The sequence below is a fragment of the Mugil cephalus genome, chromosome 8 (assembly GCF_022458985.1).
Source record: "Mugil cephalus isolate CIBA_MC_2020 chromosome 8, CIBA_Mcephalus_1.1, whole genome shotgun sequence".
In the NCBI taxonomy this organism is placed as follows: Eukaryota; Metazoa; Chordata; class Actinopteri; order Mugiliformes; family Mugilidae; genus Mugil; species Mugil cephalus.
This window is the reverse complement of record NC_061777.1, coordinates 15536431-15553355: the sequence shown is the minus strand read 5'-3', so window position 1 is coordinate 15553355 and position 16925 is coordinate 15536431. Positions and strand designations below refer to the sequence as shown.

General features: G+C 41.3%; 1 protein-coding gene across 1 annotated transcript; it reads left to right on the top strand.

Moving 5' to 3' along the window:
- Nucleotides 1-1242: 1242 nt before the first annotated feature.
- Nucleotides 1243-16925, top strand: tmem161b (transmembrane protein 161B). The gene is made up of 12 exons (XM_047592747.1): nt 1243-1471; nt 5235-5338; nt 6368-6448; nt 7629-7726; nt 7862-8018; nt 10630-10781; nt 10892-10952; nt 11073-11213; nt 13002-13115; nt 13921-14095; nt 14290-14386; nt 14484-16925. The coding sequence occupies exons 1-12, from the start codon at nt 1469-1471 to the stop codon at nt 14765-14767; spliced, it is 1467 nt and encodes a 488-aa protein (XP_047448703.1). The 5' UTR covers nt 1243-1468; the 3' UTR covers nt 14768-16925.

Genomic DNA, 16925 nt, shown 5'->3' with positions numbered 1-16925 from the left:
AATGTATTCATCTTGATTTTCTCAAGGGAAATTCACAAAAGTAAAGCAGTTTTCTAACATCCTACGATAACACTCTAGGGTTGAACTTCAGAATTTCCAAGTATTTGAATGAGTGCCCTAAAAAGGGTTAAAGTTGGTCTCAGACTACATGAGCTTTGGGAGAATTTATCCCTGGACTCACCCGTCCCAACAACAGAGGAAAATTTATTCTGCTTGGTACAGAGGTTCGGCCCAAATTAGAATTTAAAGTGTGAGTATGAGTGTACCAATGAGAGAGCCCAGTCTACAGGGACACCGAGCAGCTGGTAGTGTTGCCAAGAACGGGTAAACATTTTAGCCCTTGAGGTTAAAGGCAACATAAGTATGCTAACTTGGCATACTAGGTTGCAAACAGTAGAGTGTTATCTAAGCCAGTATACTATTTAATATCTAACAACCTGTTCTTAGTGAGGAAAAGTCCCTTCATGTCAACCACATTTCCGCAAACATTTTATCATTCGCACATAGGTATATGTTATACTTGGAATACTGTATACTTTAGTGGAAAGTATTACTAGATCTAGCAAGTTGTTGCACCAACTATCATCATTAGATAGGGTGTTGCACTCACTACTCCCAGACTTGGTGTACTAATATAAATAAATATTCTGCAGTTTGTGTTGCACTATTATTCTCAAACAGTGTGTGCATGTTTGAAACCAGCGAAAAGTTTCTGTGCGTGTTGCAACCCAAATTTCAGCATCAGTCAGGATTTTAAAAGTCCTGGAGTCTGAGGCCAGATTTAAAGTCACCTCAATTGAGGCAGTCTGTGGTGCACGATTCATTTACCATTTGACACAGGTACAAAGTACAATGTGTGCTGTCAATCCGAGAGGAAGACCACCAGAATCAGAACCGGGGTTGTGTTATTTCCCTCTACTCGGTGAAGTGTCTAGTGCCTACTAACAAGCACCTGCACTTGCTCCCGCTTTCTCATGTGTGGCGGTGATTCGTTTAGCTTTTCCGGTTGGGGCGGTCCTGATGCATGCTTATAGTAGGCTTACATAAGCCTATATAAAATTACAAACTTTATATATATTTTAACAAAAACTAAAAAATATAGATAATGCATATATGTATTATATTTACGTTGCCACGTATTTAATTCATTTTATGTGAGTATTAATCATTAAATCCTTATTATTTTCTCTCACTTTACAGGCGTATCTGAAGACGCCTCCATACCCAGAGTTTTACAGTGACCTCTACTGCAGTTGAAAATACTTGGGAGCGGAGGTTGTATACCCATTGATTTTTTTGACGATGTAAGTCATCTCTTTAAGGATACGGTGACACTTTGAATGACAACCCCCTTCGTTTTGTGCACAACCATCGCAAAAAGGGCTTATGTGCGCCTCGCCGCTTGATTTCCGACTCGGGGTGCTTAGTGTTGCTGGGGTAGAGTCAGTTTTAGCTGCACTGCATCAACATGGTGAGTATGACAGCGAGCACCTGAATGCTGCGCTTTATCTTCTCTGTCCCACATCACAACGCCACAAGAGTGTTAACATCGGGTTTTCAAGTAGATTTGTACTGCGGCGTTGCCGGTCAGTTTGTGTTTGCAAGCTGTTTGTTATTCTGAACGCAGTGCTGCGTTAGCTTAGCTTGTAGCCAGGTCAGTGTAGCCTTTTAGCTAACGTTAGCTAAAATTGAACGTTAACTGTTGCCTAGTGATGCTAATAGTTACATTTTTAAGAGGTGCCTACTTTAATGCAGCGTTTAGTAGTATTGTCATCGAGCAGTTATGATAAGTAAATGTCGAATAAACGTTATATGCCTGTGTGAATCACATCAATGTAGCAGTTAGCTAGTCTCCAGGATACCTGTGTAAGAAGCAAGGTGTGTTCACACATCTGACCTCCTCAGTTTGACCTTAGGATGCCCTCGGGGAGGCAGAGGGACTGATGTGAATTTAGATTATTTTCAATTTAACAAGCAAGTCGTATGTAACCAGTAACACCTATCAGTGATCTACAGGCAACTAAAATAGGAACTACTGATGAAGGGCCATAAGGTTTGACTACTGGATGATGGTGAGTGTTCAAATTATGACAAGAGAACGAGTTCAATTTAAAGACATGCTGGCTTGAATTGTATCTAATAAAACATAGCATTAAAAAGAGCTTCTTAGTTTAATTTAAATGTATCCTAATCAAATCTAAGCTTTGGATGCACCCGTAAAATCTAATTAACACGTTAGGGCTACTTTCCACATTTTCACCAGTGTAATCAATTTAAAACATTACATCTGTACATGCAGTGGTCAGTGTATGAGCAGCCCTGACTGGGCCCATGATAATGTTATGTTGTAATGGCGCTCTTTGATTACCTCAAAAACACAGTTGGCATCGTTGAACAGTGATAAACTGGAAGGTGGGGCAACATTTAACAGTTTTGTGTTAGTGACACACTTAAGAAGAAAACAGTTTCAAAGAATTTGGAAATTATTGTCAGGGAGATGGAACTATTCATTCTTAAATGAATCAAGCACTTCAAGGAATCAGATGAAGTACGAACAGTTCCAGTTTATTTTATGTATACCAATAGTATATTGTCATACTAGAATAAAGAAAAGCACAGTCTATGTACCTGATATTAAGGATGATAAGCTTAATTTGCCATGGTTATATGTAAACATACAAGGAATGGTCTCTGTATTTCTCTCTGAGAGTAGAAAGCATCCTCACCAAAGCTGTGGACATAGAAGACGTCAAACCAGTGAGCTGCTTCTCTCTCCACTAGTTACATCACTAGCTCCCCTATAAACATCCTTGATATCATCACTGTATAACTGTCAGTTATAATTACTGGGCCCATTCATGTAAATAGAGTATGGTCAATTTTTAACTACAGCTGCAATATTTATAATAAAGAATGTAATTTTAAGCTTTCAGCACTCAATAATTTAATTGTTGACTTGGATGAGAATTAAATATACCTGTGCCTTGCCAATACGAAGAAAACTGGGGAAGTATTGGTCAATATCTGGTTTCACTGCTTCCAAGTTGGCTTCATCTGTAAGGAACAGTGAGGTGTTTGGGCTCTAATGGATGGAAGGGGTTATCACTGCAGCTCCTACTCCGCACCCCCTATAGATTTCATTTGGTTGTTGTGTTGAGGGGGTCAAGTGGACTGGGTGAGATAAGAGAGTCCATGCTGGCTCAATTTCCCCCAGGCCTGAGATCCCTGCATGTCCCCCACAGAGAATGGGTCAGCATACACCCAGCTAAGACTGTGTTCTTTTGACCTATATAGCATGACCGTTACTCACATGGAGAAAAGTCTTGAGTCAGAGAGGTTGTGTTCGGTCACGCACCACATCTGAGTGAGTATAATTGCCAAATAAATGGCACCCACTCTCCCCTATGTGACTCTGGAAGAGGTATTGACTTTAGCTTTTGGAGCTTACCCCATGCTGGGTCACACTGGGTATCCCATGACCAATCCAAAATCTAGGTCTGATGTACCACCCTGGCCCTATCACATTTGGGCAGTTTACAACATGGCTACCATGAGAACAGAAAAGTAAAAGTGTTGAAGATTGGGGGGGAAAGATGATTCTCATGCAGAGGATATCTGCATTCTACAACGCCTTTAGGGTTTATCTAGACTCTATTGGGTACATTTTATTTAGTTAATTGTGTAGTATGTTACGTATATTACATAGAAGAAACACCGAAGACTGCATGATATTTTGCTGTACTTTTCAAGTGAAGGTTAACATACTTTATTGGGGGATTAGTTTGCCCATAGGTTCTATTTGCTCCAGTGTGTGCAGACACAGATATCAATGGTTCCCACTGATTGGCAAAGAGAGGCCAACCCACAGATTGTAGCCTACAGTGAGTGGATAAAAGCGCGCCATGAGGGGAATGATTCTGGCCTCTTAAGCCTAAGTGAATATTGATCTAAGTGTGCAGGGTTGATATTGAGCTCCTAATGTTACTCAATCTTTTTGGTACCTAGAACAGGAGCGGAGTGGCCACACAGACATGACAAAGTGATGACTGTTGTTGTTGTTGTTGTTGTTGTTGTTTTTTTGGGGGGGGGGGGGGTCGCCATTATGCCACGCTATATTCACTCAAAATTACAGTATGTGTTTAGTTAATAATTAATGATTACTTGATTATTTCATATATTTCTTCAATATTTTTTAAAAAATATTTTCACTAGTTGCCAAGTTGCAATCATCACAGGGTTTCAGTTCTGGCTTCTCAAATTTTGATTAGTGGGCAAGTAACAGTTGTTGGGGTCATGCGTGGGGGGTAACTTTAGAGGCATAGTCATATGAATCAATGTGTGAATAATGTTAAATCACTTAAGAAAATATTTTGATACTGGTTGTGTGAAAGAAAGCCACATTGTCATTGGTCATCAGGCTCTTAGCTTTGAACTTGAAACCTGTCACACACATAATCAGTTGAGGTAAAATGGGAAAATAACAAGAACTGTTTTGAGACACTTGGCACAGCATATTTTTTTCTTTTTTTTTGTCTACAGAGGCAATAAACTCCTGACTTCTAACAAACACACTCTGTGTAAAACTCTTTGAATTCAAGGTCTTAATCAAGGTTGTGGAGCCTAATCTTCCACAACTGGCGGGGGGACTATTGAAAAAACAGTAGATTAAGTTATTGGTTAAATTACTAATATCTAAGCTGAGGAAAGAGACGAGGAGAGGTTGTCTCCTTGAGACATCTTAGGCCATGTTCGTATAAAAATTATGATCAACATTGTTTAATCTCCATCAGCTCAAAGCTCGTTCACTCATTACACCGGCATGGAGGAGTCCTCGGAAACACCGGCGGCAGTGTTTAAGAGTCTGCCTTTAGTAACCAATACATGTACACCGTTTGAATATGTATTTGATTATGCTATCTGTCAAGCTAAATAAAGTGTGATAAGCCTCTGTACACTGCGGTCTTGAGAGTTTGTCGTCCCTGTTTGGAATAAAACATGATGTCCATCAGCAAGTTTGTGCGTTGGTCTGTCGAGGGCACACTTAAAGGAATTTATTGAACTCATGATGAGCATTATTAAGATGTCGAAATTTTGAACCGCGATTGCAAATAGAATTTTAAATATGAATCGTGTATCAAACGCATACTGGGCGCTGTTTGAAGACATAATGCATTGTCTGTATAAATCTACACTTTATTTAAATGCTGCTTACACATACTATCTTATGTCCACAGGGTGTGATCGGTGTGCAGCTCGTGGTTACCATGGTAATGGCCAGTGTAATTCAGAAAATCGTACCTCATTATTCCTTTGCAAGATGGCTACTCTGCAGTGGCAGGTAATGTGTAATCTTTTCCCCATGCTGTTTCCTATAGTTATGTCTAAATGCTGCTGTTTATTTCCTTACTTGCTTCTTGGAGTTAATTCCAAAAAGAGTCCAGAACAATGCAGATCAAAACGTTCGCTAAAAGTAATCAAAAAGGATTGGATGGAAGAAGAAACAGAATCATCAAAAACATACTGCCGGGACCAAAGGACATCAACATATTCGGATGACCCCAGAGTTCTTGCCTCATTTCTTCTAATTAGTGCCACACATGCTTTTTAGTAAACAGCGCCTCGGAACACGATTAATAATTTATCCTTCTTTTCAGGCCCCCGCTGAAACACTTTCAAAAACTTTTGCCCTGAGCTATAGGCCTGGCATGTCCCCTCGGAATATTTATTAATTGATTTCCCGTAATTAATAAATAAATATACAAAGAAAAAAACAAGATGTGCTCTTTCTACCCCACTTCTCAAGATGCTCCGACGAGGGGCTCTAAACAGAATTAAGGGAGAATATTTGTCTTCAAACGGACGTTCTTAAATAAGCTCTTTCTTCAAGCTTGAGGACAAATAACCTTGCTGATCTGAAACCTCATAAGTGCTTCTCAGATGTATATCAAAGTATTTCACAAAGTAAATCTTCGAGTAATATTTGTTTTGTGTGTTACGTTAATCACAAACCTCAGAGCTGTTGCAAACTGAAGCTTGGAGGATCGAGATAGCATTCTGATATTCTTTTAATATTTCTATAAAGACAGTTTATTTTTTTAAACAATAAATTAAATCCCACTATTCTTACAAGACTGTAGAGAACATGTTGCGTTTCAATCCAAATCCCTTAGCAGCACTTTCCAGGCTGCACCATCGACGTAAATGGTTTTATTTTGTATGTGCTAGTGGACACCAAATCCAGCTGCAGTCTGTCAGTTTATTTTCCGTGTCCACAACTTGAAAATATTTGCTTTATTGTTCTCATTCTTTCTACTCCCCTGTATGTCTGAGTCTGATTCCTCATCTTTCTCTTTTTCTTTGTTCGCAGTCTGCGGTGGTATCAGCACCCTACGGAAGATGAGTTGAGGAGCTTAGCTGGGAAACAAAAAGGACAGAAGAGGAAAGACAGGTAGGTTGGAAGGGAGGGCAGAACCGGAGGAGGCCTATTGTTTGGGAGTTGGGAAATGTGGCAGCACAAAAAAGGCAAGCCTTTCATCAGGGAGGAAATAGATGAGAAGCAGATGTTTGAGATGGATGGAGACCACAGGCATGTCGACAAAAAGATGAGGATGATGTGTTTACGTGAGTCATTTAAGGCCTGTTTGAAGTGAGGAGACAGAAGTCTGTTTTTGTTGTTTTGTTCCTTTATTTGCTCTTCGTTGGGGCTCAAAAGCAGCTCTGCGTAGAGGGGGTCTCGTCTAGTGGATGTGAGGTGGATGTTTTTTGGGGCCGTTGCTATTCAGGCTATTTTAGGGGATGACAGTTTAAAAAGATCGCGCCCACTTTGAAATCTGAGTTGTCAATGAGTGTTATATCTTCAAAGTGGTCAGAGGTCAGGCTTTGATTGTGGGAGATCATGTCCCTACTAGAAATAAATATATATATAAAAAAAACATGCTGTTCTTTTTTTATGGTTCCAGGTGGAAGTCGATCCATATGTCGACCACATGAATTCATTGCCTTTGCGGTCTCGTTTTTAAATGTGAATTTTAAATTCACAAAGTCACAAATGAAAGTTAATCCTCACTGTTCCACGTGAAGCTGTTTTGTAGTGCAGCCCTTTCTCCGACCCAGTGTGAGGCAGGTCGAGACTCTGCAGCACCACATGCTCAGTAATCCCTTGAAGAAAAAGATGGACCACTGTCCTTTTGCCAGCTCGTGCCATGTAGCTCCACTCCCTTTGTTAACCGTCAGACTTCCTCAGTCAGGGGTGATGCTGAGCCCCTTTTTTCCTGTCAGGTGCCTCAGAGATGAAATCTGTCCAGACCATGTTTGGCCCCCACAGGGCTAAACAAAGTCCAGAACTTAGATGGCCGACCAGACATTTCTTCAACCCTAAGGAACAGCTGCTTGTGTGTTATTAAAGATTCCAATAGTACTAGTTATAATAAAAGTAAGTAGGCCTCTGCCAACTATAAAAAATCAGATCACAAAGCTGCATTAAGTATCAGAACAAGAAAACGTTTTATCTTTGATGGGTTTACTGCCTCAATGACTATCCGGGCGGCAGGAAGAAAACACTGTGATCTTGCATTTTGGAGTTGTTTTTCTAACTTGAGTTGTTGTTTTGCTGCTCTGTCCTCTTCTAGAAAATACAACGGTCACATAGAGAGTAAGCCACTAACAGTTCCCAAGGACATAGACCTACAGCTGGAGACGAAATGCATCACAGAAGTCGACACATTAGGTAAAAACCTACGAAGAGCATGTGGGTTAAACCTGACCTTTCACTCACACACTCTCTACGGTTTGTAAAGACTGAAGCATGTGGTGTATTTAATAATTAAGCATTTAGATTTAATTATATCTTTTGTGCTCCCAGCATTGCACTACTTCCCAGAGTTCCAGTGGCTGGTGGATTTCACTGTGGCGGCAACTGTGGTTTATCTGATAACGGAGCTCTACTACAGCGTCGCTCAGCCCTCAGGAGAGATGAACATCAGTGTGGTCTGGTGCCTGTTGGTGCTGGCCTTCGTCGTGTATCCTTACGTACAGTGCTCGTTACACCTTGGTTAGCCTTCTCTGATCTGATAATGCTTTTAAAATATTAAAAAATAGGTAGGATGTTATGTTTGTAGGACAGTGCTGTCATGCACACAGACATGTTTCAGTTATTTTCAGACCATATACACTACCAGTCAAAAGTTTGGGCACACCTTCTCATTCAGTGTTTTTTCTTTATTTTACTGCTTTCTACACTGTAGATGCACACTGAAGGCGTCAAATATATGAAGCAAAGAATATGGAATTATGTAGCAATCAATAATTGTTGAATATCTCTTAGATTCCTCAAAGTTGCCCCCCTTAGCTTTGTTGACAGTGCTGCAAACCCTTGACCTTCTCTCAATGAGCTTCATGATGCAGTCACCTGAAATGGTTTTCACTTCACAGATGTGCCTTGTCAGGGTTCAGTTGTGGAATTTCTTACCTTCTTAATGGGGTTGGGACCATCAGTTGTGTTGTGCAGAAGTCAGGTTGGTACACAGCTGACAGCCCTATTTGACTGTCAGAACTGTTAGAATTCATATTATGACAAGAACCAATCAGCTGAGTCTAGAGAAAGGACAACCCGTCATTACTTTAACGACTGAAGGTCAGTCAGTCTGGAAAATTGCAAAAACTTTGAATGTGTCCCCAAGTGCAGTCGCGAAAACCATCAAGCGCTATGATGAAACTGGCTCACGTGAGGACCGCCCCAGGAAAGGAGGACCAAGAGTCAAGTTCATCAAAGTCACCAGCCTCAGAAGTCGCAAGTTAACAGCACCTCAAATTAGAGCCCAGATAAATGCCACACAGAGATCTAGTAGCAGACACATCTCTACAACTGAGTGAGTCAGGCCTTTACGGTCGTATAGCTGCTGAGAAACCACTACTTAGGATAAACAACTTGCAGAAGAGATTTGTTTGAGCCAGGAAACACCAGGAACGGACATTAAATTTGTGCTTTGGTCTGATGAGTCCAAATTTGAGATCTTTGGTTCCACCTGCGTGTCTTTGTGCGACTCAGGAAAAGTGAAGGGATGGTCTCTACGTGCATGGTTCCCATGGAGGATGAGGTGTGATGGTGTGAGCTTGCGTTGCTTTCAGGATTATTGGGAAATAATTTCAGGTGACTACCTCATGAAGCCCATCAAGAGAATGCCAAGAGTGTGCAAAGCGGTAATCAAATCAAAGGGTGGCTATTTTGAATCTGAAATACAAAACCTGTTTTGATTTATTTCACACTTTTTGGCTCCAATTCCATGTGTGTTCATTCATGGTTTTGATGCCTTCATTGAGAATCTAAAATATAATAAAAAAACAAAAAACAAAAAAAAAAAACATTAAATTAGAAGGTGTCCAAATCATGTGTGTGTGGGGATACGTATGTACATCACAAGTTAATGTGTTTTTTTGTCTATAAGAAACCAAATCATTCCAGCTTGTGTAGATACAGCGGCGGCAGTGAGAAGCTATATTATGTCAGTTAAAGCACCCACTGCCTTGGCTGTCTTTGCCTTTATCCTCCCCCTGCTATTTTACTATGCTGAATGATGGTTAAATAATATACATTATCCTTGGCACCGACCAAGGGGATCAATCTTTCCAGTTCTACCGGTCAGACCTGGCTCACCGTGGTCAAATGATGTGTCATTTCCTGCCTATGTTGGAGATTGGAGGCCCAATTTTCACAGCCCCAACTGAGTGATATGCTTTGGAAAAAGGACGGACTGGGGAACTGATGAAATGAGACTATGAAGATGAGGGAATGTGTTGGTCCAATATATGTGTTAATGGGACACTTGATTTCAGTTTTCCCATTTCGGCTATGATGACATGTTTAAGGCCTCTGCTGTGGAAATCAGCTCTACTCCTCTGTTAACCTTTTCCCTATAACACTGAAACACTGACGCTCTTCAAAAATGTGTGCTTAACCGCATTTACATCCTCGTTTTTTCCCCACTTGTTTACTGAAATTTATCAGCATTACTGGATACCCTCCCTGTTTGGCAGGTGTTGACAGAACAGCATGGTAGTGTATTGGATATTATGCCCTAACATGGTGGCTCAAACACAACTATTTCCCTTTCAGTCTCATGCTAGTCAATGTTTATACAGCTGTCTTCACAGCACTGAATGAGGGTTAGAAGGAGAAAAAAAAGAATACACTGCCTTGAATACCATTCTTGAATTGGACCGAAAGTGAATGAAATGCATACCGTCACCTGAAATGCTGGAGAATCTGAGCGTTTCATTACCACGCGACCAGATCACTGGTGAGAGTAAAATACTGTCGTGACCTCAATGGCAGCGGCTGGTGCCAAAGCTCAGCTCACACAGGTTTCAGGGTTTGCGCAGTATTAAGGGGCTGAGGGTTTACACTAGGGTCTGAATATACGCAATTTTGTCAGGATACAAAAGAAACCATTTTGCGTAAAATGGCAGTGGGTTACTAATTTTTTTTTACTGGCCTTTCATGGATAGTTATCCGATTCCCGTGGATTTGTAAAGAAGCTTCATAATGGTATTGCAAAGGTTGGGTTTGGGTTTGCTTTTTTTTTAATGCCAGTGTGCCTCTTGAGATGTTTTTCCTTAACTCTGTCCCCACAGCAAGACCCTTTTCTCTCTAACAGCCCACTACTTTAAGCTGGAGGAAGGAGGCGAGCGCTCACTTTGCATTACTTTCGCTTTCTTCTTTTTTGTCAAAGCCATGGCCATTCTCATCGTCACTGAAAACTACCTGGAGTTTGGTCTGGAGACAGGTCAGTGCTCTGCCATGCTTTTCTCGCAAATCGCTGTGATGGTAACAACAAAATTGTGTTGGGTTTTCGCCCCCAGTGAGTCACTATTGAACATTTCTTTATTTTCTTAGGATTTGCAAACTTTTCTGACAGCGCGCAACACTTTCTGGAGAACCAGGGCCTAGAGTCCCAGTAAGTACAATCTCACTATTCTCATGGTATCATTTTTTTTTTGCTTTTTCTCCTGTCATAAATAATAAATTCTCTCTTGAAACTACGGTGGCATCTCACCATGCGTTTTCTTCTCCACAGGGGTCCCATATCCAAACTCACCTTCAAGTTGATCCTGGCTCTGCTCTGCGCATTTATTGGAGCGTTCCTAACTTTTCCTGGTCTACGATTGGCCCAGATGCACCTAGATGCACTCAATCTAACCACATCCAAATTTACACAGTGAGTGGTCTGTTGTAATTATTGTCACTTATTTTTACTGATGTCTTTTTAAATGAATACATTTAGAGTCTTCTTTAATAAAAAGGTTGGTACGACCAACCTTGCAGCCTTTACTATTATTTTAGATAATTTCCTGGTCGCTAAAATTTCAGCTGCTATATTTTGTTCTTTTACTTTTGGGAGTCATGCAATGCTTCTTTGGTAATCTCTTTTTTTTTTTCTTTTTTTTTTTTTTTTGGCTTTGGACAAAGTTTTGTCCTCACACAAAGGGATGAAAAGAAGCCTGACACATTGACAGCACATTCTTTGGTCAGACGAAACCAAAATAAATTTTGTTAGGACACACGGGGTCCAGCATGTTTGACGTCGCCCTACCAAGGATCGCCATGGTGACTGAGAGCTAGAAACATGCGTTAGGAGTATGCTGACCGGAGTTGATATTTATAAACGGCACTATGCAAACGATTATGCAGTCTTCATACCCAAACACTGAATAAGAAGATTGCTCTACAGTCTCAAAAGCCCTGAGAGGACATTTCCAACATGACAATTACCCCAAACACACTACAACAATCACATATGCTTTTGAAAGAAGAAACAAAACTGTGACTTGGCCAGGTCACAGGCTCACCCGCCTGGAATCCAGTAGAACATTATGAGAATTTTGAAGTGGAAGTTACAGCAACATAAGGTTTCCAGCAAAGAGCACCTGAAAAGAGTCACCTGTGAAGAATGGCAGAATATTTTTCAACAGTTTTTAGCAGAATTGGTACCATCACCAGACATACAACGTTAGGTTACAAAGTATTAACTTTGTCAACGATGAATATTTATTCATCGTTTAATTTATTCTAAATTTAATTTAGAATAAGTTTTCAAAAGCAAAATCTTTAGTTGATTAGACATTTTTTAATTTTCTCCCACAGTTTTCTGGCACAGCCTCCCTGCTAGTGCACATGTTTGAACATGTGTAATATTTTAATCGCTTAATATTGTATGTAAAATGCTAATAATAATATTTTAAAATAGCACTTGGCTGAGTTTAATATTGAACACATATAGTCGGTAGGGGATCCCTACCGGGGGTCCTTGGCCTGACAATCCTGAAGACCCCCTCCCTACAGATTAACTTGAAAAATCAATTAATGTATTGATGAAACTGCACATGGGTGTAGTCAGTTTTTTAGTAAACTGTATAACTTAAATTCATCCCATGAAAATGAATGAACTGTTCAGTGATATATAAGTTTCAGGACACTCTCATCTACAGTATGTCATTCTAGACTTAATTAACACATGTACTGTCTTGTCTATGGAGAAGTCACGTGTGCCTCACTGGTGCTTGTCTCTTACTGTACAGAGTGTGTCAGTAACAAAGGAGCGCCATGCGAGTCAGGTCAAGACTTCCCACGTGGGCCAGATTTCTATTTCAGAACCCACTGGGTGGCTTGTCTCTGGTCATGATGGGGGTACAGAGCAGGGACCACGTCCCATTCAGATAATCCACTTTGGCGTAGCAAGCTCTCCAAAATGGCCTCCTCTCCCATTTCTCCTCTTAAGTGTCATGAGCTTACTTCCTCAAACCCTGTCACTAACAGAGATTATCTTTCTCCGGTAAAGTTGCTTTAATAATAAGGACCTTTTTTTTTTCTCTCTGTTTACATCAGTTTGAGATTAAGAAGTGATATAATCTGCGAGGCACTCTGTATTCCCTCAAGACACTAATTCATAGATAACTCTGAAAACATTGGAGCAGGTTGTTTCATTTATCTGTCATTTTATCTTTAGGACCCTTCTTCATATCAACTTCCTGTCCCCTCTCCTGATGGTCCTGCTGTGGGTGAAGCCCATTACCAAGGACTACATAATGAACCCCACTCTGGGAAAGGAAAGCGTGCCTTTGTAAGTAGTAATAGTTAATTGGTATACATCACGCGCACGCAGTATCAGTCTAGACAAATCAGAAAAAAATCTTTTTTAAGTTGTGTGTTTTGTGAGTAGTGTTGTTTCTATTGGCACATCAAGAAGTGTCAAACGGTATTCTCAAAAATCAAACAAAGTTACTCTTGTTGATTTTATCATATCGAGTTAAATGTAGAAAAAAGTTAACTGTATGAAGTGTATGAAGTACGTCCTAGAAATCTAATGAGCTAATCACCTGCCGCTAAAACTGGGGACACAACAAGATTATTAAGCTTTGAAAATACAAGTAATTGTGGCTTTTGTGCACTGACGTTCATGTAAACAAAGCAACAGCAGTACAAAGAATGGATTTAAGAACAGTGCATTGAGATAAAGAATGGATCAGCTTGTTCTTTAGGTGACAACATTACACACATTGTCTGCTTGTTAAATTGGACTGTAAAGAAATGTAGTCATACCTGAAGAAAATCTGTTACGTCTCCTCATACATTCAAATTGTGTCTAACTTCCTTCTGCTGTTGACTGTGATTCCATCAAGGTCAAACCAGATTATGTCTGAATTCATGTTACAGTTCCCCCCTTTTCACCTCCTCACACCTCAATTTCACCCCCTCTTCCTTTTCCCTCTGAATTGTTTATGACTCTTTTTGCTCCTGCTATCTCTCCGTTCTGTTTCACCGTCGCTGCTCACCGTCCAGATGATCCGGCGGGTACATGATGTGTTGAGTTTGCGGACCAGAAAACGGTGCCATCCTTTCACCTCTTCTCTTTCTATTAATGTCAGGATGACTGAACAGACGTATGATACTTTGCGGTTATGGGCCATCATACTGATATGTGTGCTACGGCTAGCTATGATGAGACATCACTTGCAGGCCTACCTCAACCTGGCCCAGAAGGGGGTGGACCAGATGAAGAAGGAGGCGGGACGGATAAGCACTGTTGACTTGCAAAAGATGGTGAGGCAAATGTTGAATACCGGTACACCCTTCTTGCAAAAACGCAGCACAGCGATCCATCATCGTTATTTGTATAATAGCCGTTTTAAAGCTTAGGCTCATGTTATGTTGGATTCCTGCACTACATGGTGATCTTAGATCTTAAAAGATGTTTTGTTAAACATTTAAAGTTGCTCTTCTCTGATTTCTCCCAGGTTGCGCGTGTTTTTTACTACTTGTGTGTAATCGCACTACAGTATGTGGCACCCCTGGTGATGCTGCTACACACGACTTTGCTGCTAAAAACCTTAGGTGAGTTGTCCTCTGTTTGGTTATTTTGCAGCTGTTGAATGTCTTGTTCCCTGCCCAGAGTCTGAGCTATTTTCTTCCTCCGCCCCGTTTATCACAGGTGGTCACTCCTGGTGGGTCTACCTCGACGAAGACCTGCCCTGCACCCACGAAATGAACTCTGACTCTGTGATGGACGCGGCCCCAACACCAGCTCCAGTGGTGGAAGCGGGAGTCCGGTCGTCGGTCGCCCAGCTGTCAGTAGCCCTGGGAGGCCTGCAGACTGTTTTCAGCCCCTTACTTTTCAGGGGCCTCTTCTCCTTCTTCACTTGGTGGATCGCTGCCTGCCTCTTCTCCACCTCCCTCTTTGGCCTCTTCTACCATCAGTATCTCATGGCAGCATAGCCCCACCATTCCAACAGTGGCATCCCGTCCCCCCGCGGCGCTACCATATGTTCAGCCTGATCAGAAAGGACTGAGCGGGGGGTGGGGTGGGGTGGGGTGGGGTGAGGTGGGGAGGGGTTCTGCTCCACTTCTCCTCCTTCCCTCCGACCACCTCACAAAGACTGATCATATCATCAGAGCTCCTGGTTCAACTTCCAGTGCTTCCTCCACAGATGACTGTGAACTCTTTATTATTTTTACTTGTACGAACGCAGTGATGACAATTTTATTCCGGTTTCATTTGGAAATCCGAATGAGGCGAGGCGAAATACTGTGTCTGACATGCTGATCGGAATTAATTTTTCCGTTTCGAGACGTGGCGCGTCTGTTCTGCTCAATTCTGCGATATATTTACCGGCGCTAATGACGAGAGTTTTAATCGGTGATATTTATGGAGCACGCGCTACGAGTTCAATCCATCGACAACTTCAGATTCATCGTGATCTTATATTCTGGTTAATCATAAATGCAGCTTCTTTACAGCTTCGTGCATGTTGTAGGATTCTGAAATCGGACTATTCCTTAAAACTAGTATTGGCAGTTATCCACCACTTCTGGGGTTACTCAGCATGACTGGGTACATGCTGCCAGGAGCCTTGGCGTTAAGTCATTGCAACCATCCAAGATGTCCAAGATGGTGCTAATCTTGTATAGAAACTACACACAATTTGGGGGAAACTAATAACTGCCATATTTGGGCCCTACGTTTGTTTCTTGATAAAGAATAATGTGGGTTTTTAAAAATCAAAGTGGCCTGTTTTTCTCAAAACGTGTCTGACAGTCTTAAAAATCCTGCTGTAAGGACCAGTGAGGCTCTGTTTAATGGAGGTGGAGGGAGAGGCAGCCTGGGGTTGGGAGGAGCCGGTCGCCAACCCGGGGTTATAGAGCGGCAAACACTTGCAAGCGGAGCAAGGGGAGTTGTTGTTAAGCTCACAGAGAGACGTGTCATTGACTTGACGCTGATGTGTTCGAATTTGTCAAAGTGAACGTGACACGTTCTGAAACAAACTTAAGATTTTCAAATGAAAGGCGTTCCAGTAGATTTGTGATGTTATCATTTGCATTTGTAACCTTCCTGGTGTTAACTGAGCCATTTTAGGAGCTGTGGGTGAATTTGAAGTTTTTTTTTGGGTTTTTTTTGGGAAGAGGGGGGAGAGAGGTGGCTAAGCAGAGGTCTAGTCAAAGGGAGGACAGCGCGTTGGGCTCAGTGTCCATGCGTGTGCATGTAAAGGATCTCTGCTGTAACAAGAAAGGGCATTGTGATCAAGAAGAGATGAAGTCAACTACTGTTGATAAGCTACCGCCTTTGCGTTCTGCGTTTACCCTTTGCTTTTAAACTCATTCGAGAACAATTTTTAGTTTGTATTCTTTTTTTTTTCTAACTGATCAAATTGTGGATGTGTAAAATTTCTGATTTTTTTCTTCTTTCTTCTTTTTTTTTTTTAAAAAAAAAGGTGCCAACTGAGTCTGTCCCTGTGGCTTCAGGTTTAATGTCTGTTAGTGTTTGAATCTGGACTACAACTCTGCGGCCTTCTGTTTTCTGTAGATCCGTCTCACTTGTTCCAGTTCACAAAAGGACATCGGTGTGTGTCGGTGTACTGTAATTCATGGTTAGGTAAATGTACGCACAAACGGTCGTTACGCTGATGACACCGGCCGACGAGGTTGTCCGGCCTATTCAGGAATGTAGGGTACCTGAAACCAGAGTAGTCGCAGCTCTCCGCCACGTCATTTCATCATCGCGTTCCAGAGGAGCTGCAATCGATCAATTCCGGGTCAGAGTTTCGCTTAGAAGACGTTTTAAGAAGACCAGCAGCACCATATCAACACAACTCCAGATGTTGAAAGTCTTACCTTTAGTTTGTGTCTCTTGTTAAATTATGGGGAATATGCACATAATGAATGTATCAATCCTGCCTAATTTTTAGATTGTTTTCATGAAGATGATTTGTATGGTGAGTTTGTTTAACCCCTCCACCCCCACCCCCCGGCTTTTCTTGAACTTGTCTAATATCATCAGATAATCTCATTTGTCCTAATGACAATTTCTATTGATTGACCAGTCTTTGTTTTTCTATTTATTAAAAGTGTTGAGGCCTCTAAACATTTCTAACGTTAA

What these genes read in the sequence shown, in the direction of transcription:
- tmem161b (XM_047592747.1), top strand. An exon ending in TTGGTGCTGGCCTTCGTCGT is followed by an intron (nt 8,019 to 10,629) that starts GTATCCTTACGT and finishes CTGTCCCCACAG; the next exon opens with CAAGACCCTTTTCTCTCTAA. An exon ending in GGAGTTTGGTCTGGAGACAG is followed by an intron (nt 10,782 to 10,891) that starts GTCAGTGCTCTG and finishes TTATTTTCTTAG; the next exon opens with GATTTGCAAACTTTTCTGAC.